The sequence below is a fragment of the Photinus pyralis genome, unplaced genomic scaffold (assembly GCF_008802855.1).
Source record: "Photinus pyralis isolate 1611_PpyrPB1 unplaced genomic scaffold, Ppyr1.3 Ppyr1.4_LG5, whole genome shotgun sequence".
Lineage (NCBI taxonomy): Eukaryota > Metazoa > Arthropoda > Insecta > Coleoptera > Lampyridae > Photinus > Photinus pyralis.
The window spans coordinates 45,265,903-45,288,379 of record NW_022170596.1 but is presented as its reverse complement, the minus strand read 5'-3'; the positions used below and the strand labels follow the sequence as shown (position 1 = coordinate 45,288,379).

The following is a 22,477-nucleotide window of genomic DNA, read 5'->3' as shown; positions in this document are numbered from 1 at the left end:
ACAATCAAAAATTGTGAAAAATTCAATTATTTGCCTACACACGCACGCGTCTGCAGCATGTAGGCTAATAACAGAATGGATACATGGTAATGATCTAGCGTTTAATTGCCACAAAATGGCCAACAATAACTTGGACGTCTTCCAATTGAGATAGGGAAACTTCCTATAATGTAATCTTAATTATACCAGGAACTCGGATTTGCGAGTTCCAAAAATACGTAAAATTAAAATGGAATCTGAAAAAAATTTAATGATGGAAACGATACCGAACTACGTAAGCGACCATTAAAATCAGGATAAGTTATTCAAAAAAATTGGGCGGTAGAAGTGACCAAAAGAAACATTTTGTTTTTTCAAATAAACTGAAGATCCAGTGTTTCGTCGTTCCTAAAAGTCCAAAATGTGTTTCTTTTTTCCCAGAAACCATAACACACTCTGAAGAGGGTAGAATTAGCAGATGTGACTAGGTTTCTTCCGTGTCGCCTTTCTTATTTTGGAAAAGTCCCACTTCCTGAGCGAGGGTACGAGAAAAGTTCGTCAACGTCTACTAGACCAAAATGCCTTTTCTCTGACTTATAAACAATTTTTAACATTTTGGTGTAGTAGGCGTAGACAAAATGACAGAATAATTCATTCATTGTTCCTTTAAATGACATACGTAATAAATACTCATATTGTGCCATACATCATTGTATTGGTAATATAATAAACAAGTAAAAAGGTTTTTGCCCTAAGGCGAGTAACTTTAGCGCATTTGCCCTGCATTGATCAGTAGCTCTCAAAAAGTCACTGAATAGATATAATGCGCATGCGCAGTCTAATAGTGAAGATTTTCCTTGGCTCAGGGGTCAGAGCTATACGCTACCGAATACAAAGAGAACGAACTAAATAAGGCCAGAGAAAGTGGCTGCAATAGCAGCGCACCCAAACTTCGTTGGAAAATGCGCCAAAAATGCTACTCAATACAGTATGTACCTACTTTTTTTCCGGTCCATATAAAAATATGAAGTTTATGATGGTTTCTCTAAGACGAAACGTCGCAGTGAAAATCTTAAGAGCTTAAAAAACACCTATGAGAAAGTATTATTTGTTTTTTGATATCTTTTCAAATAGGGAAAAAAATTAATGTATTATTGTTTCATTCCTGACCACCACTATATAACATCGTTAAAAATTTTGTATTCATTTCACTTCATCAATGACGCTCGGCCTGAAGATGACCAGTTAGGTCGAAATCGATAGCCGCATAAGACAAATACAAAACGTGTTTACAAAGAATTTCTTTAAACTCCTTCCTTAATACACAACACGTTTTTAAAAAACCACGATGGAACTATACATTAGGGAAAAAAACTTTAAAAATGGCGAAATTATAACACCCTATAGATCCGTTTGCGGGCCTAATGTTATATGAACTTTTAATCATAAAATAAGTCAAAGAATACTTTGTATTTCTCGTATTAAAAAACCGTTACATTATTTGTTGTTAAAACACATAAATAGTGTAGACACAAAATTTCATGAAATCCTCATCATTTTTGAGGCTAGAGCCAAAATTACAGCTGGAATGTTTAGCGCATTTTCTAACGAAGATGAGCGCGCTATTGCAGCGACTTTCTCTGTTCGTCCGTCCGTCCGAAGCCTTAACTAGTCCTACAGTTTTCAATATATTTAGTTCGTTCTTTCTGAATTCGGTAGCTTATGGCTCTTGAATCTGAACCACGAAAAATATTGACGGTTAATGTGCGCATGCTCAGGTTGCCCAATCTCAACTTTCTTATTTGTTAATATCGAGGTTAATATACTGCCAGTCCCGGCGAACTTTGGGAAATTCCATTTTTTTCTCGTACCCCGTTCCCGTGAGAACTGAGACCACACCTTAAAACGCCTTCAAAGAAACCTACGTTCTAAATGTCAAGTCTCGTTTCGAATGTAAAACATAAAATCCTGTTTTTTCCTGTTCCCGTTCGCGTGGGAATTAGACAGGCACAGAGATAGACAGACAAACATTCATTTCTGTTTATATAGATAATAGCAGACTCGATGAACGTTGTATCGCCTGTCTCGGCGTACCTCGTATATATGGGTACATTGATATTGCGTAAAATTTCCATATAATGCCATTACAGTGTGCACATTTTGAATTATTTGAGCATTTGTGTGTTAAGAGATGCCGTTTCAGGACATGGTGGTGATGTATGGCAAAATCACACTGTGCACATGTTAAATATTTCAAAGTATGGTGAGTTAACATACGCCTACTTAACTTTCTGGTACCGGCGCATAAGAAGTCTACAGCGGGATTTGCGCAGATGACTAATTTGGAGTGTGCAGGAGAAGCCAACAGGCTACGTGGCGCACTAAAAGGGGCAATTAATAGAATATGAATAATGGGGGTGCGTGATCTTCTAACGCGCCGAACAGTAGTTCGTTGTATAATCACACTGTGCACATTTTAAATCTTTTGAAGACTTCTGTCTAGGAGATGTCATTTCAGAATAATATGTTGAAGAGATTTTGTTGCAAAATCGAAGACGAATCTAACAAATCAAAGATCGTGAAAATCGACCCAACCGTTCTTGAGTTATAAGTGGTTTAACATACACGACTCTGGGTTATATACACTATACAGGGTGTCAATTTCGAAACTTGGCCATATTTTCCAAACTAAAGAAGATATTGAAAATCGCGAAAAACCGTTTCGGGGGTATCGAGGGGGAACCAGAATGCCGTTATGAGTGACAACCCCCCACCCCCCTCAACCCCCCCTCTTCAAAAATCCTAAATGACAACCCCATACTTGTACACATCGTTGGAAAGCTACTGAAGAATGCTTTCCAGTGGTACCAATTGGTACCAATAAAGCCAATATTTATTAAGACAATTTAACAAAAATTTAATGATTAACAAAACAAAATTAAGCCATGCCTATGTTCAAGATTTGGTCGCTAAATTCGAAGAAACGGGATCTGTTATCAATAAAAAAAAAAAGAAAGCAGATTGCTTAATGAAGCAGCTCAGGTTGAAGTTCTTGGCCAATTTTCCATAAATCACTCATAACGTTATTCTGGTTCCCCTCGATACCCCCGAAACGGTTTTTCGCGATTTTCAATATCTTCTTTAGTTTGGAAAATATGGCCGACTGCAAGTTTTAAAATTGACACCCCGTATAAAGATTTTGTTGAAATTTTTTAGCCAGAGATGCTTCTAGTAAAGGCAGACATGTCGCATATAACTTGGCCAAAGAAAAGCAGTGCAAATAAATAAATATATCGAAAAAACTCAAATACAGGAGCATTGGCAACACTGGTAATCTTGTAGAATGCTCGCCCTACCGCGACTATAACACTGATTGTGCAATCTCGCAGATGTCCCCACTGCCGGCCTTCGGCACCTCATGGCACATATTATTTCGGAATTTGTTTGAATTTTAGCATGGGAATTACACTTTTATTACATAAATATTTATTTTAGTGAGGATCAAAAAGGTTGAGAACCGCTGATTTAGATGTTTATTTACAAGTAATTGTAAAATTGTTTACTAGAACAGGTTAAATTTTCTGGCCAGCAGAAAGCACAAAGCGTTAGATTGTCAGTGAAGGAAAAATCTATTGAATCTTCCTATTCTTAACCCCTTTTTATCTGAACTAGTCCTAGTACTTCCCGAAAGGCTATACGGACGCAAGCAAGACACAAGCATTTTGATGATAACAGTGTAGTTAATATCTTAAGGGAGTATCTTCATAAAAAAGCTGACGCTGCATATGCGCGCTATTGAGTTTAAAGGTGGACGCTACGTTTGCTTTTGTTAGAAGCATCTGTAGTTAAAGCTTCAAAACAAATTTGGTATCTTGGTATTTATTTATTTAACCTACGCCTAAAAAAAAAGTAAGAAAATTGACAATAACAGCAGTCTGCGCATCTGCACATTTGATTTATACTGTACAGTGTGTTCCAGATAAGTGGGTCACCTCAATATCTCTTCCAGTCTCATTTACGATTTAACCGGAATTGGGAGGCAACTTTTGATTTGCAAATATAATGACTATGTATTTTGATTTTTTAAAAGAGCAATCAATTTGCTATACGACAACATAAAATATGCATATGGTTGATACACACAAAAAAAGAAAAAATTCGCGATTCAATATTTAAAAAACTTACGAAATCTAGCATACCGTGTGCTGTCAGGATGTGTGTTGACTGTTGTGATATACAGAAATGTTCCGTTTTGAACATTTACTTTTGCACGATATGACCTCCCCGTGTAACATAACAAACACCGCGTATTCTGATAGTACACAGCATGCTAGATTTCATAAGTTCCTAAAGATTGAATCTCCAACTTCTTCATTTCTTCGTTTTATTGGATATTACAGATGGGCGTTAATGTAAATTAACGAAAATAACATCAGAACAATCGATTTCAACTCTTACTTTAAAGAATCCCCACAAGAAAAAATCACAAACGCATAACATTTTAAAAAATAAAGAAAGTTGACATTGCGCAGTATGCGCATGCGCACATGAATCGTCAAGATTTCTCTTGAGTCAGGTGTCCGAACTATAAGCTAAAAGAACGGACTAAACTATTGAGAACTGTAGGTTAGCTAAGGCCTCGAACGTACGGACTGAGAAAGTGGCTGTAATAGAGCAGCCAACTTTTGAATGTTTTTCTGTTAAAACTTTCATTTAAGAGTTTTTTACAAATAGGAAATAGCGTATCCAAAAAGGCCGGCGTTAGTTTCCCAATCTTCTTTTTGTTTTGACTGTTGTGAAAAAAATTATGGAAGAAACAAACACCCCTTGAAGTTATGGAGTGCAACTCCCAAACTAAACATTTTAGATCCTGAAAAAAATATTTCCTTTGATTTCAGCCCATTTGTTGAGATACCCGTCACATACACGTTGCATATGAGGTTCCTGAAGATGGATTCGCGCTCGTTGAAAGCAAAAAGTATTTAATAGATAATTATAATCAAATTATGATACAAAAAGAGTTATGTAAATGTTTTGAAATTTCGAGATGAAAATGATGGGGCTTGTATAGCACATTGTATGTATTTGAAGTAGGTTCTACAATGAAATAACAATGCGATTGTCATATACAAAATGTTTAATTGTGTTCGACGCCTTTTTTATGCAAACAATGTTTAGTAATGTAAATAAGCATTAATTATGATTGCCTTCTACTTTGAATGTATGTAGTGTCGGATTCAAAGTCGTTAATTAACATCCCTGAAAGTTTAATTACAGACGGTAACTTATTGCGAACTTCACACGAGTAAATATACGCACCATCCATAAAATTAAGGTTAATTGTAATTCCTTTCGCCTGCGATCATCATCCATCCACCTTGATTTATAATTCAAATCTCTCGCTCGAAGGAATGAATCTTTTAACTGCAAAAGGACAATGCCGCAGTTTGCATAGTAAATTATGTAATTATTCATAGATGAATAACCTCGACGTAACCAATAGTTTAACATCTTTCAGTAGGAACACGCGGTAATTATACGACTCGCCAAACCTTTACTAATATTTCAAAAGCGTCATGCAAATTGGCATTGAAATTTCGACACTGACCCCTAAATTAACAATCGAATAAAAAGAATCGTCGATCCCCTTAAATATGAAGGAGACTTTGAGTCGTCGGTGGCGTATTGAATTTTCGAGGTCCAACTATACATTCGTTCCTAGTTTTATGGGCCCACTATAAAACTTTATCAGTTGGGCAAACAGAAAAATCGATAGGCATTTGCACATTAAACTATTCGAACTAAATTCGCGGCGGAAAAGAGAATGGGACCTCGTTATTCATTCGCGTCGAGGGTGCTTATAATTCCACCCTTTCACGAGCGTGCAAGGGAACCTTTTGATTACGGTCCCCTTCTGAATAAGAATTACTGAATAAAGCCGCTGTGGTGGACGAAAATGTGATTTGGGAGTTATAATCTCGTCAGACAATATAGCTCTGGGGGCCCGTCGTCATTTAAAGAAAAAAGTCTTGATGATTCGAAACAAACCGGTGCACTGTCCATGAGAGAAAAAGAGAAAAGCACCTAAGCGAATATGAGCATCTTAATACAACGTTATTAACGAGCTTCTAAAGAGAATTCATGATTTTGGACTTTCTGTCCGTCCGTCCGTCTGTGTACATGATAACTCGTGAATGGTTTCGAATTTTCCAACCTGAAAAGGGCTTTTTGTATTGGTTATTACAATATTTTCGTTGGTGTTTTCTCTCTTTCTAGTGTAGTGGTTGGTTTGCTCCATCGAATACGCTTTAGCGGATTTATATCTACAGACGCATTTAAAATTGATGCATTTCTTGACTAGAGAGACTCGATTTGTTGGCTGCGTGGAACATGGAACCGACTGGGAAAATAGGCACCGAAAATGTACCGTGTGTCCTATTTTGTTTGAGACTGCAGTATCTCAGTTATTTTTAAAAATAGACACTTGCGGTTTTCGGGACCCTGTGATGCTTCTCTTTTTTTCAGGGATTTTGTTTTATTTGTTTCATGTGCTTTAGAATTTTGTTTCATGGCCAGTCAATTAATTGTGTGTTTTTTCGAATCCATTATACGACCCGGATAGTTTTTTCATTTGTCCTTTTATCCGAGCTTTTATCGGAATCGCATATGAAAGTTTCAAACGTAATCAGCGAAAAATTGCTCGTAATAATTTAGCGCAATAATGACATACGTTTCTTTTAATCAGCCTCGTTTATTTTCCTTTCTTTGTATTTCAAGGTCCAGCCACATCCACTCATCCGTTCCATTTCGTTGTTCCCCGGTGTTTCTCCAAACACCGCTTCGTTATCTCGCACATGGCGTTGTTAGTAAATAAAATCCGATAACGCCTTTACAGAAAATCTGACCAGATGAAACTTTTATCTTACGTCGAAATTACCATTAAATATTCCCTTATTTATGCGTTCTAAGATTTATAATACTGTCCAAATACAACAACCGACTTAAACAATTTTTAAATTTGCAATAAAATAAACTAATATTAAAGTGATAATTTAACATGTATGTATCAATATAATACTAAATATCAGTAATCCTAGACCCGAGGTGGTGTAGGTGGGATGGTGCGCTACTAGGGGGAAACAAGTACCATTTTTTGTGTACACCAAAAATTCAAATTTAAATTAATTCATGTTAATTCAAAATAATTCACGTAAATTAACGTTTATTCAAGTTAATTCCTGTAAATTCAAATTAATTCACGTTAATTCTAAATAATTCACGTTAATCCAAATTAATTAATTGATTTACGTTAATTCAAATTGAATCACGTTAATTGACATTAATTCTCGTTAATTCTAATTAATTCACGTTAATTCTGATTAATTCAAGTTAGTTCAAACTTCAAATTAACACAGAGGGGTGTACACCAAACATTCAAAGTTGTTTCCATCTAGAATTCTTCCAAGGCAAATTTTTAGCAGGACTAGAGTTTGCGACTAAAATATTTCAACGGCCGATTTTTTCTGGGGACAAATTTTTTACACAAGTATACCAGGTAAAAATTTTTCAAGAGCAATTTTATCAAGCTTGAATTTTCAAGACGAGAATTTTTCCATAGAGAACTTCCCTAGGGCGATTTTTTCGGAGACGAGATTTTAAGTGCCAAATATTCCAAGGCCTATTTTGTTGGGAGGCTAAATTTTCCGTATGCGAATTTTCTGGAAATGAATTTTTCCATGACAAATATTCTCAAGACGAATTTTGAGGGGACAATTTTTGTGGGTAAAACATTAATTCAAGGACGATTTTTTACGTTTCCGTTTCTGGAGACAAGTTTTCCACGCAAGTTTCCGGGGCGAGTTTTCCAGGGCATAAACTTCCAACGCAAATTTTTCTTTGACGATTTTTTGCTCGATTTTTTGGGGACCTTTTCTGGACGAATGTTTTAAGGGCAATTTTGGGAGCCTACATTTTCCGTAGGTAAATTTTTCGGAAGTGAATGTTCCCAGAACAATTTTCTTAGTAGTTTTTGGGAGTCAAATATTCCAAGGACGACTTTATTCGGTAGGCGATTTTTTTAGGAAAGAAGTTTTCCAAGAAGAATCCTCCCGAAAATTGGTGGGGGTGAAATTTTCCCGCAAATATTACGGGAGGAAAATTCGTAAGAGGCGAATATTCCCTGTATGAATTTACGGGTTGAATCTTGCACGGAAGCATTTTAAAAAGGCGATTTTTTCATAGCGTATATTTTTTTCGAGTCTTGGGGGGTCAAATATTCCAGTGGCGATTTTTAGAGCGCATCAAATTTTCTGGAATTATCCACGCAAGTATTTTAGCGATGGTAGATTATTACGAGCCTTTTTTTATGAGAGCGGTTTTTCCTAGCGAATTTTCAGGAGATTTTTTTTTACAGGAATCTGCGATTTTCGAGAAACGAATTTTCCAGGGCAAATTTTGTGAGGACGAGTGTTTGTGGGTTAAATATTCCAACGGAGATTTTTGAGACTAAATTTTCTGGGGGCAAATTTTTCACGCAAGTATTCCAGGGAAAAATTTTCCAAGAATGATTTTATCGTGTTTAAATTTTCAGGACAAGAATTTTTCCATAGCGAATAAAATTGTTCCAGGGCGAGACGTGTTTTTAATGTCAAATATTCCAAGGGCGATTTTTTGGAGGCTAAATTTCCAGGACAAAAATTGTTTATACAATTATTCCAGGAAAGAATTTTCCGATGCGCATATCCCCAAGGCGACTTTTTCAAGCCTACATTTTCCGGAAGCGAATTTTTCCATAGGGAATTTTCCCAGAAGACATTTTCCGGGAACAAGTCTGAAGATCAAACACAATAGTGATTTTTTCTAGTAGTCCAGGAAATAGAGACTGAAAATGGACCATTTCCTGCAAAACGAGAAGTAGTTCCAATTTTTTTTTGCATATCATAAAAGAATATCTGGTGGTTAAGAAACCAAGTTTTCGACCTTCCACTCCTTGTGCTTCCCCCGCACCACCCTTAAAACCAAAGAAATTTGGTTGGTTTTTTAGTTTTTCAATCATATCTTTTTATATATTCATTTTACAAAAAAATATTGTTATCAGAAATTGTAGATTATAAAATTCTACACAACTTTGATATACACTACTTTTTTGTGAAATGTTTATTAAAAACGGTATAGGGCTTCAGAGTTGCTTATATTTTTAAGAATTCTAAAATTTCTATGTAGATGTTTTAACCAAATTTTATACTTTATCTCTATAATTAAGAGTTTTATGAGAAAATATCTGGAACTTATCGTGGTATAAATCCCCCTACGCTGCACCCTTACCAAAGGGGATGCATAATAATTCAACTTTCAACCCTTGCTAGTTTTGGATGTTTGAATCACTGTGAGATTGTAGGGCTTTCTAATATAAGTTTGAAACAAAAAAATTATCTCACTTCAGTTCAGCTTCATCCTTAAAATCCTTCATCCCCCTCCCCCCAATCCGCGGTAGGAATAGATATTTAAAGAGGAATAGAACACATATGTAATAAGCGTTGTACTCTCTGACTAACTTTACAAGAGCGTTTAAATATCCATTTTTACCGCGCGGGGGGGGGGGTGAAACTGAACTGAAGTGAGACAATTTTTTAATTTTAAAAGTATATTAGAAAGCGCTACAATCTCACAGGGATTCAAATATCCCCACTAGCAAGGGTTGAAAGTTGAATTATTATGCATCCCCTTTGGTAAGGGTGCAGGGTAGGGGGGTTTATAACACGATAAGTTCAAGATATTTTCTCATAAAACTCTTAATTATAGAAATAAAGTATGAAATTTGGTTAAAACATCTATATAGAAATGTCAGAATTCTTCAAAATATAACCAACTCTCAAGCTCTATATTTTTTAAAATAAACATTTGACAAAAAAGTAGTGTATATCATGGTCTACAATTTCTGATAACAATATTTTTTTCTAAAGTGAACCATTAAAAAGACATGATTGAAAAACTAAGAAACCAACCAAATTTCAGGGGTTTTGGGGGTGGTACGGGGGAAGCACAAGGAGTGGGAGGTCGAAAACTTAGATTCTTAACCACCAGATGACTGTCTATGACATGCAAAAGAAATTGGAACTACTTCTCATTTTGCAAGTTAAAACCCTCTATTCCCTGGACTATAGGCTACACTTTTAAGATGAGAATTTTTCTATAGCGAATATCTCCAGTGCGAAGTTTTCCGGGACAAGCCTTTAGGGATGAAACATATCAAGGGCGATTTTTTAAGCGCAACCAAATTTTCTGAAGTGAATTTTCTGGGGATTTATAAGGGCAAACGAATTTTTCTTAAGGAGAACAAGTACCATTTTTGGTGTACACGAAACATTGAAATTCAAATTAATTTACGTTAATTCAAATTAATTCACGATAATTCAAATTAATTCACGTTAATTGTAATTAATTCACGTTAATTCAAATTAATTCAGAGTGTACACCAAAAATTCAAAGTTGTTTCCCCCTAGGTGCGCTATGTCATAGCCGGTGAATCCGGTTTCATGCGTTTCCCCAAAATTCCAAGAAAATTGTGACTTCGAGGAAATTTAGTATCAAGCGATACTGCAATATTGAAATCTGAAATATGGACAATGTTTTGAAAATTTGGTCTGTGTAATACATTTTGGACAGGTTTTTTGAAAATGTTTCGGAAATATTTGGATACCCATTGCGAAATCTACCAATAGTTTTGTTTTAACCCCAAAAGTAACCGAGAACTTCAAACAATGGGTAAACTTTGTTTAATTTCCTAGGTTCTTCATCGTCACACTCGGATCAAAACGGCTCAATAAGTCGACATGTTGTCAGTATACGTAATTTCTACATATTAATCAAAGAATTCAGCCACTTTCAACTACTAAGTAATCACTATTATGTAACAATAAATTCTGCACACGCACAAATGCTCTTATCTAATACTACGTTATACAATTTTCACCGGTAATAGACACAAACAAATCATAAATTGTTAATTCCCGGCACACTTAAGTTTACAAGTGTTATTTTATGCTACTTATAAAACAATATTGACAAGCAATATAACTCCCACATAAACAAACAAGAACAATCAAAGCTATTTGCTTGTGGTAGTGACCACAAGCTCCCCGTAAACACAAGAAATTCTAAACAAATAGAAAAGGTTAATTAAAGGTGCATTTGCACGTACTTGGATGTGCAATAAATGAACCGCATATTTTTCAGTAGCTATTTTAGAACAAACGTAAATCGCTAAAAATTTTAACACAATGCTAAGCGAGGACGGGGGCGAGGACGACGCGAATGAGAACAATTTTATCCATTTATTTTGTGACAAACGGAAGCGGAGAACCCTCGTTATTTATGAGGCGGTGTATAAAAACTAACAACGCTTTTGCCACATCTGAATAGATGACAGACAACAACAAAACACTGTAGCGACACCCCAGGTAGCACCAGGAAGATTGCCACTTTGTTTCCGACGTGTCACGTATATCATTTCGTGTAGAATTTGTCACGACTCACGAGAGGCGTAATATATTGTATCGTATATCATCATAAGGCTGCAGATACAGTTCGGCGATAAGGGATGGTGTCCTCATCGGTTTCTGAATAAAATTGATCTGAATATGATTAAAAAAGAGTAAATATTGAGGAAAAATTAACGCATTTCCACAATAATAAAAAAAATGCGCTATTGTGGCCACTTTGTCCGTCCGTCCGCTCGTTCTATGAGACGCTACTAATTCTTTATATTAAGAGCTATTTTTTGCGTTTATTGCTAAAAAAGTTATTGTAAAAAACCAACAAACCGTTTTTTACATGTTCCATAATTTTACAGTTTTGCCGTTTATTAACGATCTCAGAGATCGTTTATAATTTTGTATTGTTGTCTCTCGTCTGTCCGTCTGTTGCTTTGTCTGTCTGTCCCTCTATCTGTCCGTGTGCACGATAACTTTGTATAGAAATGTCCGATTGCTTTTACATCTCCGTTAGTTATTAACTGAATTGCATGAAATTCAATATGGGCATAGCTTTAGCCATATAATACGCAATGCCAAAAGCTGAGTCGAATCGATTCAAAATTCACACTGCCCTTTTCGCATCTCGACCATTTATAAACCGAATTGCAAAGTTTTTTATTTATAAAAGTATTTGAATGAAATTTGATACATTGTCGCTTGAAACAAAGGAAAGTCAAACGCCAGTTTCAAAATTTGGTTTTGCGCATGCGCAGTGTCAACTTTTTTATGTATGGAAGAATTTAAACGAAATGTGATACATAGACACTTAGAAAAGGAAAATTAAACGCCAATTTCAAAATTTGGTTTTGCGCATGCGCAGTGTTAACTTTGTTATTTATGGAAGCATTTAAATGAAATTTGATACATAGGTGCTTGGAATAAAGGAAAATCTAGCGCCAGTTTCAAAATTATATTTTGCGCATGCGCAGTGCCAACTTTTGTTATCTATGGAAGCATTTAAGTGAAATTTGATACATAGCCACTTGGCATAAGAGCAAATGTAACGCCCGTTTTAAAATTTGGTTTTGCGCATGCGCAGTACCAAATTTCTTATTTATGAAAGCATTGAAATGACATTCTTCTTATAAACTGAAATTGAAGTAGCACATCAAAAATGGATTACCCATGTGCAATGCTATCTTTCATATTTGTGGCCGGATTTTTACGATTTTAACAGAAGTTGCATCTTACAAATGAATGCAAGTGGAAATGCGCTTTATGTAAATCGTTTACGATTACTTTTTAACTTCCTAGCGTTAGCTAAGTGGCTATTGCGATCACCGTTTTTTGGACATCATAAAATTTCATCAAATGTCGACGTTTTAGATCATTTTAAGCAAGTTTTAAAGAATAAAATTTTTTCCGTCTGTATGTATGTGCGTACGTTCGTACGTGCGTAAGTTTGCAATTTTCCGAGGTAACGGCTGGATTTTGTTCACATTTTGGATATGTATATTAGGCATACTGAAACCAAAAATAACGAGCCGGATTTTTGAAAAAAAATTTTGGAGCACCGCAACGGCATCGAACTTTTTTTTCAAATAGCAACCTAAAATTTTTATTAAGTTATTCGAAAGACTTTATTTTTCTGAGAAAAAAAATGTCAAAGTTAAAAAACTAAAAAAAAATTTTCGCCAAAACAGTTACTATGATTTCGTCGAGGATTTCGTTAAAATTTTGCGAATGTACATTAGGCATTATAAATGATGTGTCTGTCAAAATTTTTTTTAATATCTAAGTTTTTAGCGCCATGACATCATACTACTTTTTTTTCAATGAGCGATGAGCGATTGCAGAAGTTCGTTCGTTGCATTCTTTTTGATTTTAATCTAAGGAACTAAGGTAAAATATCAATACCTATGTTAACATATCTGTGTACAGGGTGGCCAACTAAGAATGCTAGGTACTGTATCTGAGAATCTATCCATCGTAGAGGCTTGCGGTAAAAAAATTTATTACTAAAACGGCCACGAGCAAAACCTGGAAAATATTTTTAACTTTCTGAAATGACCGCTAGGGGGCGTAACTACAATCTGGAATCTAAAAAAGTGATGTTTTTGTGAATTCCGCTGTATTAACCTAACAAAAAATGTCCGGTCTTTGAACTTGACGATAATCTGAACAATTTTTCCTGTATCTCTAAAAATGAAGTGGTGGGGGGTATTCAAAGGTTTCCGTAAAGAACACCCTGTATCTTCGAAACGGCTGAGTCGATTTAAACAAACTCGGGTTAGTTAAAAAGAGCTATTCTTCAGCTACAAATATTATACTATTTGAAGTTTTGTTAGTTTCACATATCACCGCTTGAGGGCTTTTTTCGACATTCCGACACAATTTCACTCATTTTTTTAAACTATGTAATTTAAAACGCCAGCGGAGTGACAACTTGTCTCTCAACTTGTATTTAAAAACTATTGCAACAAATAATAAGAAAAACCGAGAAACAAAAAACTACCAAATATTAACAAATCTTACCTTCGGCCAGTTTGTTTGACGAGTCCTATATTGGTCAAATAATACGTTCATTTCTTTCCCAAACATCGCATTATTTTATTATTTTATTTACCTTGTAAATGGGTTGCGATAATTCTGTTTCAGCAAACTGAAGCTTCGGTTTTAAACTTGTCGGATAGTTCAAAATGTAATTAAAACTGTTCCAATGTAAATATAGTAAATTGATTGTTGTAAAATCGATAGAGGTCGTTGTAATTACTTTCGTGTATTCCAAATGAAGGTCATTTGGTTAGTTTTTAGCGTACTATTCATTTGGTTATTAAAATTATTAGTTTCTTCGAATTTGTAGTAGATATTTTTTATTTTAACTTTTGAATCGCTTTTCAAACAAAACAAAAATCCCAATTATAACATTTCGTATGTAGTTTTCCATTCTGCGTTCGATACACGGTGGTATAGTCCGATAACAATAAAATATACAGGGTCGCATTCAAAAACAAAAAATTAAAGTCGAAAAAACAAATGATGCTTTACGATTATTAAATGCATTAATATTTGTTATACAGTGAGTCCATTTAAGTTCGCAACATATGGGCAATCTTTTTATTGCTGATTATTCTAAAAAACAGTTATTTTTCATAAAACGTTCTGCATGGTTTGCAACCTAAAATGCAACCATCGGATATCACATTACTGAAGTACTTTTTTACAGAGATACCCCGAGAGATATCCTAATCCTGTAAAAGATCCGAAAAATGGTAGAACCGTTTGGAAAAGGTCAGAAAAGCTCTGAAAAGGCTTCTACTTGTTTATTTTAAATATAACACCCTATATATTATTTCATTTTTAGACTCCACGTTTCATGAAATAATCTATTCCAAAATTCTGCATACTGAATAAATTCCAAAAATGTGCAGATTTTGAAATGCTGGCTATTTAATATTTTTCTACTGTAAAAATGCTATTAAGTACGGTTTTAAACATATTTGTTAGTTGGCCATGACTCGTCGTCAGATATTTACGAGGATATTTAGTGATCGATTGTTTTTTTTCCGCCGTTTTCCGAGTCATGGCCAACTAACAAACATTAACGATATTTAATAGCATTTTCACGCTGGACCAATATTGAGAGGCCAATGTTTCAAAAACTGAAAATTTTTAGAATAAACTATCGAAAATTACCCTAAATTTTTGTACTTATTAAGAGGCAGTTCAAAGTACCAACACACAAAAATTGGAACCCCTCCTTAAAGAAAACCAGCCCCAATTAAATATAAAACAGGGTCCTTCAAAAAATGTCAATTATGAAATGACCAACAAACGTCATTTTTGACATCAAAATTTAAATATGTCAAAAAAGTATACCTACGTATAATCTAAAAAAAATATATATAACGTGTACCGTTTAAAATAAGTCAACTTCCGTTATGCCACCAACTTATAAATACTTTAGATGAATTCGATCGTCACATTTTCAAAATATTCCGATATTCGAGATATCGTGCCCGGCATTCGTGGTGGCACTCTGTACAGGGTGATTCAAATTCGTGGCTCACCATTGGGATGTCCGTAACGATGACAGTGTAGGTTAAATGGGGGTCAACTTGCCCCATCTTGTGACTAAAAAAATGCGTTTAAGATTTTTGAAAAATTTTTGAAAATAACTAACATCACCGAAAAACTGAAACTGTTAAATTTCGTTTTCATTTTCCTATCTTTTAAACGGTCGGAAATGGACGGTTCCCGTTAATACCTTCTATCATATAAAGCACTTTTTTTCGGAGAAGATGAATCTGTTATGATAATTTCCATATCACGCTAGATTTTTATAACACGCTAGGGATATTAAAAAATTCAAGTGATTCAAAAAAATTAAAAAATTCAAAAAAATTAAAAAAGGTTCAAATACTTCAAAAAATATATAAAAATTTCGAAAAGATTTGAACTTTGAATCCTTTCGTACCACTCGAGCTACCAATATTCGATAACTTTTTTACCTCGCCACGTATACATACTTATTTCGAAAATTTTGAAAATTATTTATCAATTACCGTCAATTACCTACTATAAGGAAGATTTCATAATAAATATCTATTATTTTAAAGACGAACATCTCGAAGAACATAATAGTCATTCTGACATTGACAATTTTTTGAAACCAAAGAAGATTTTCACATTTTGATTTTACCATTTTAAGTTTGACCCAAATCTTTTTTTGATAGCACTAACAATTACAGAGATATCCACTCGAATATCCCATAAAAGTGTCGAAAATGAGACACCTCGTGGGACATCTTAAACTGATCAGGAAAATGCTAGAAAGCTTTGGAAAAGGTTCTATTTGCTTATTTTAAATCAAGCACCCTGTATGTTAATTCATTTTTAAACTTACGTAAAATTCTGTATACGTCTCGTCCTATATACCAGCCGTTTTTCAGACACTTTTGTAATGATTACGAATCATGACCAACTAACAACAATTCTTAAAACCGAATTTTTACTATAGAAAGATATTATATGCCTTTTTTTGTGACAGCCGCCGCTTAGAAAGAGCGTCCCCAAGAGACCTTAAGTGCGCTCCAATACTCTTCCATCGCATTTTGTCTGTTTCCAATATTGTCCAGACCATTTCCACAGCTTTCAAGGCGTTTTCCGCAGAGCAAAGGTTTAGGAGCGACCTTTTAAAAGCACTTTAATTGGGATGTAAATTGTCGATATGCTTTCGGGGGAATGTTTGAGAACAAATTACAACATTTCGAAGTGTTTTGGAACGTGATATTAACGCGTCCCCGAACTTTCTATAGTCTGTCTAAAATGGACGCGAAGTAATAAATATAGTTGATAGACAGAGATAGAGAAGCACTTCCATACAAAAATACTATTTCTATTTCACCAATTTATAATTTATTACTTCGCGTCAATTTTAGATAGACTATAGTATATTTGCAAGCGTTTTAGACATTTTCCAGATATATTTATAGTTTGTTTATTTAAAGCTGAATTTAAACATATGTAAAAGAACCAGAGAAAAACTGGAAAGGGCATAAACGCCTTAGGAAGGCGATACAATCTCGGGTACAATATTCTGGAAAGCTTATAGGAAGTTTTGAAAACCCGTGTCGAGTTTCTTTCACTCTATAGAACCTTTCTAGAGAACAAAACGAGGCCTAGAAACAACCTATCCTCGTCAATCTCTACAGAAAAACTAAGGAAGTCTCTAAAACGCTCTGGGAAAGACCTACAACAAAATTCTGGAACACTTTCCAAAGTAGCTTAGAAAAAGAACGCGTCAGGTCCAGAAAAAGATCGAATGACAGGGAAAGATGTTTCCTATACCCTCCAAGTCTCCTCCAGGGCTGTGTGAGATCGAAACTATCTAAAAAAAAAGGACCTAGAAACATCTGGAAAGGGGACAGAAAAGGTCTGGGGTGTGATCCACAATTGCGCTGTATTCTCCTTGTGCATAAGGGAGAGACTCTGGGAAATACATAGTAAGTCTTTTCCAGGGAATTTTGGGGATGATCGGGATCTTTGTACAACTTTCAATTATCTTTTTATTTTAGATCACAAATTTTCCATTAGTTCTTGCCTAAAAGTCATTGATAACACCCTGGAAACAGTTTAAACGACTTTTCTTTCTCAGTAAAAAAATATACATATACACGTACCGACAAAAATTTCATTATGCAAAATATGGCACACGTAATTGGTTCAGACATCTGAGTGATTTAATAGATTTGACAGAGCTATCGTTGAATTTTCGACGATACGCCACTGCATGCGAAAGACAATTTTCCACGCGAAATAAAGGGAGATAGGTGCAGATGCTATATCGATACTGATAAAAACTTTAGGTGGGTGGTTAACCGGGGGTCTCGGCGGAGGTAAAAAATAAAGATCTCTCCAACTAAGTATGCGATTACCCTCGGGAAAACGTCGAGCCACGTGATCCTTTTACAATATTAATCGCAGTGAGGATCGGCAATAAACGAACAATTTATTCATCCGTTTTTCAATTGTCATCAATTAAGCGCTTCCCTGCCGTACCTTATCTAATTGGTTCGCGTGAATGAATTATTTAGTCGGTACATCGTCAAAAGTTAAAATTTTAAGGTTAAAGTTCCCATAAAAACCAATAAAAGAACTTCAATAAGATTACAGCGTGACCTTTCGGGCAAATCTTACGATAATAGAGTAAACTTGGACGAGGTGCTGTCCCTGGAAATACTGCCGCAGATGCGGGGGTGTGTACACACCCTCAACCTGTGAATTTGTGTGAAGAAGTGAGAGTGAGAGGGAAGAGGAAGCTGCACGGAGATCAAATAAAAAGGTAAGGGGTGGAAAACGATTTTGAGCTTCGGGCGATTAGCAGACTGGCGCAACCAGCAGCGATGCTTTTATGTGATCAATTTAATTTAAACATTTACTTATCACGGTGTAGTGATGTAACGCAGATACGCAATTGGGGTCCAGATGTGGAATAGGGGAACGCAAAACAAGCGGGGAACGGAACAAAAGTGTCTGCTGAATTAAAAACGATGGCCAAATTCTTGTTTATCTGTCGCTAACACATAACAGCGTTTTTTCAAAAGTTATCATAAATGCGTTGCCTTTATTATCACTAAAATTGGTACGAATAAAACAGATGTTTACATCTAGACGAACGCCACTGAATTAGCTTGACGGGATGAAGCAGATGTTCCCCATTCAATTTTAATTAGATAATTTATTAATTTAAAGCGTCCTGTAATTGTGGGACTCGTGGAATTTTGCGCTTTATATCGCAGGCCATAAGGCACCGCCGCAATTTTGCAATTTTAAACAAAACACTACTTACCGGGTAGTACATTCCTTGTGGAGGAAGAAAAAATGCCCCTGCGCCCCACAGTTTGCTGGCTGTTTTGGACTTCTCACATAAAAAAAACCACACTTCGCGGCGCAAATTATTATAAATATAAACCAGTTCAAAATTTAACTAACACATTCAGCGGGCTTTGCGGCCAATAGACTACCTAAAACAACGCCCGCCTGGGGTGCAAGCTCAACTACCCTGGTCCGCGCTGCGGTCGCGGAGGGGTCCCGATCAATGAACGCAGCATCGCGCGCACACGTCGGCGAGTTTTACCGAAATACGTACCAACAACACCGGGAAATTCAACGAAAATTCGATGCCCCATGTCCAATTAATTTTACAATTTCGTTCAGTCCACCTCCGAAAATTGTGAGGTTAAGTTCGTGTTTGAAAATTGTAAAAAAATGTCCATAACGCACTCATAGTTTTTATCACAATGACGGACGCACTCCGCACAATAAAATCTCACAAAACAGAAGTAAAAAGAAGAAGAAATTAAAATCATACCCAAATACATTGATTCAGTTCTTCCCATTCCTGATTTAACTCCCGTCTCATTTCCTTAACGTGATCATTACTCCCAAATAATTTATAAAACAGATTCATGCTTCACTACAGTTAAAACTACTTTTTTGCAAAATTTGCCCTTATTAAAATAAACGTACAAGCGCATTCAAATATAATGCAACTAGGTACCTGTTCAAATTAAAGACAATAACAATAAAAACCAACGTAGTGCCTAAAGTACTGCTTTCATAAATTTGGAAGTGTTCAGTTTTAAAAATTAAATCTGCGCCACAGGTAGCATATTACAGAAACAAAACAAAGGCGACATTCAAGAACTGGTTTTTTAGCCTTGCTTTTTTTAATTCCATCGGTACAACATTTGTAACATACTGTCCAAAATCCAAGGGGTTCTTTTCATGAAATTACTCATAATAGCAAAGAAATCTAAATTACCATTGTAAATACACATTAGTCATTGTCGCCGAACCTTTAATCTAATTAGACGTAAATAATAACAGAAGCAATGTTTACTTACCTCGACGTTTCTGTAGCACAAAATTACTTTGTTAGGTACGCGTACGAATACAAATCAATTACAATTCAACAAACTAGAAATTCGTACATTAGAATCAGCAAGTGGTTGTCGATTATGCGCAGGTATGCACGAATTGATTTGTAAACTGAAGTAATGGGAAATGGAAACACAGCGCGAGAAGGATGGTAGAAAAATACAATGCGTGCGCAGTTTCGCGTTTGAAAAATGTATATTGCCTTGGGGTTAATTCTTGTGGTTAATAGTATCTTCTGTTCCGAAAAAGTGATCTACTCGTTTTCGGAGTTTCCCTACAAGGAGACTAGTAAAAATGTCGTTATTTACTTTGTTCGCGAACTAGGAGGATCTGATCATTTTATTTTTCCAGGAGGTATTGTTTCGGGAAATCGAAGGCGCCTGTGAAGGAGGTTGTCTGGGAAAACTTGGAATATCCAAGGTTTTGTGCGTAAGACAATGTATTTCACCTTCGTGTTACAGAGACCTCTATCAAGCAGATCAGGTAGGTATGACGCTTTCAGGTTTATTTTACGCGCCAGAGGGTTTAAATTCCTCACATCTGAATGAGTTTAAATATATATAACTCCTAGGGGCTGTACGGTTTTAAATCTCTAATGTTTCATTTAATAAAAATGCGCTCAAAACTTACGAAAGATTACGCAGATTTTGCAAACATTGGGAGCTACGACAACGTGCGACGTCTTCATAACTCTGGCATTGTCTTAAATGAACAGTCTCTGGTTTAATATTTTTTTAACATTTTGAGAATATGTAGTAGCTCGATTCGCCTTTTGATTTCTCTTGATAGTGTAGCGAATATCCCAGACATTGGAGCGCCGGCAGACGCCATAAAAGATTAGTCACCGTCACCGGCATTGAGATAATCACCGGTCACCGAGCGATAAGGAACGAAAGCGAATGTGGCGCGTTCTTTCTGAGAAATGCAATATGCCGACTTCGCAGGTATTCGGAAATCGGGAATGCTCAAGAATGTCCGTGATGTTTCTAGAAATCTTCCGTTTGCTACATAAGAGAATCAAATTGTGGCAGTTCCCACATCGATGTCAAAGTGTTATTAGTGAAGCTCGCTGTCCTACTTATGTGATATTTTTATGTTTAATTTACATGTAATAAATTGTATACAAGTGAGTGATTAACAATAATTAACTGTTATAAATCAATCCATTTAAGGGCTGATATAAATTAATTCGTTGAGGTACATGTTTTCTACTGACAGTTTATTCACATTTCCAAATGTTCGAACGTTTTTACGCCCCTTCTGGACGCAAAGTAGGCACGTGATACGCGCGAGTGAATCGTTCTTCTGTACAAGGACTTAGCAATACGAGAAAGGGGGCCCTCTAATTAACTTTTCTTTTGTTTTGTATGTGATTGTGTTTGGGATAATCAACTTTTACATGAGTACTGCTTACGTTTTTCACCGGTACGTTTCTTTTGTTAAAGTAATGGTAGCAAACGTTGAAGTATATAGCCATATCATTCATTCATTAATCCTTCGTTATATACTCTTTGGTTTGATTCTATATCTACTTGATTTTTATTTTTCGATTTGAGATGTTTGACTGTGTTTTTCTCTTTTGCGTTTTATTGACGTAGTTGATTTATTTCGTGTATTTCTGTGGGCTATGCCATGTTTTTTTTGTCAAAAAAGGATTTTCCTGCCGTCACACTTCTGCTAATACTCTGCTTCTGTAGTACGGTAGTAATTAGATACAGTACCTACCTGCATAAGAAATCAAAAATCTGCATAAATGTATGTCCAAAGATTAAATAATCCATTTGACGGTGTGTTTTGTTTCAGCTCGAAGAGGGAGAAGTTGATGTTCGATTAAACTCTTTTAAAGGTTGCTTCATTCAACAGTATAACAAGTTACGGCCATAGTCTGCAATTAATTATGCACCTATCTACTGATCTAGCCTTTTTTATCGATACCTATGTAAAACTTTTAACTTAGACAATACAAAATTTGCTTTTAACATAAAAAATAAACGAAATTGACTTGTCTTTAACCTAATCTCCATTTTTCAATGCTTGTACAGGGTGGTTCAAATTTTGTGACAAAAAAACCCCATTTGAAATTTTTGAAAAATCTTTGAAACCAATATTGAGATATCACCGAAAAACTGAAAATACCAAATTTCGTTCCCGTTACCATCTTCTATGGGCACTTTTTTCGGAGAATCTGAATCTGTTATCAGAATTTCTATAACACGCTACTACTTTCTTAGTGAACGCTATATGCCCATAATGAATTTTTATGGAATGAAATGGAGAACAAAAAAGAAATTCATTTGTATGTATCGCCACAATAGCTAAACCTCGCCAGGAAAGATTGCCGGTCACAGAAGATCTGATCCCGGTCTACAATCTGTGTTTTTCTAAAGATGTGAGCGACTTCCGGGATAGGATCGTGCCAATGTTGAACGAAAAGTCTTTTCGTTCAACATTGGCACGATCTGACGATCCTATTCCGAAAGTCGCTCACATCTTAAAAAAAACATATTGTAAATTGACACAAGGTGTGCTGTGACCGGTAATCTTCCCTGGCGAGAGTTATATGTTGATTCGGTAAGATCCAG

The 22,477-nt window shown here is 35.6% G+C and overlaps 2 protein-coding genes across 3 annotated transcripts in view; one reads left to right on the top strand and one right to left on the bottom strand.

Moving 5' to 3' along the window:
* Positions 1-20,001, bottom strand: part of LOC116171207 (RNA binding protein fox-1 homolog 3-like) — a 44,337-nt gene extending 24,336 nt beyond the window's left edge. Inside the window, exon 1 of one of the 2 annotated variants that reach the window (XM_031487917.1) lies at positions 19,862-20,001. Coding sequence is in view for 1 of the 2 variants with exons in the window: in XM_031487916.1 (XP_031343776.1) it covers positions 18,805-18,816 (12 nt within the window). In the remaining variant the exon portion in view is untranslated. Of the gene's footprint in view, positions 1-18,804; positions 19,092-19,861 lie in introns of those variants that run through there. The other variant, XM_031487916.1, reaches the window with a different exon arrangement.
* Positions 20,002-20,065: 64 nt separating this feature from the next.
* Positions 20,066-21,907, top strand: LOC116171209. The gene is made up of 3 exons (XM_031487919.1): positions 20,066-20,191; positions 20,247-20,378; positions 21,699-21,907. The coding sequence occupies exons 1-3, from the start codon at positions 20,087-20,089 to the stop codon at positions 21,777-21,779; spliced, it is 318 nt and encodes a 105-aa protein (XP_031343779.1). The 5' UTR covers positions 20,066-20,086; the 3' UTR covers positions 21,780-21,907.
* The last annotated feature ends 570 nt before the right edge of the window (positions 21,908-22,477 follow it).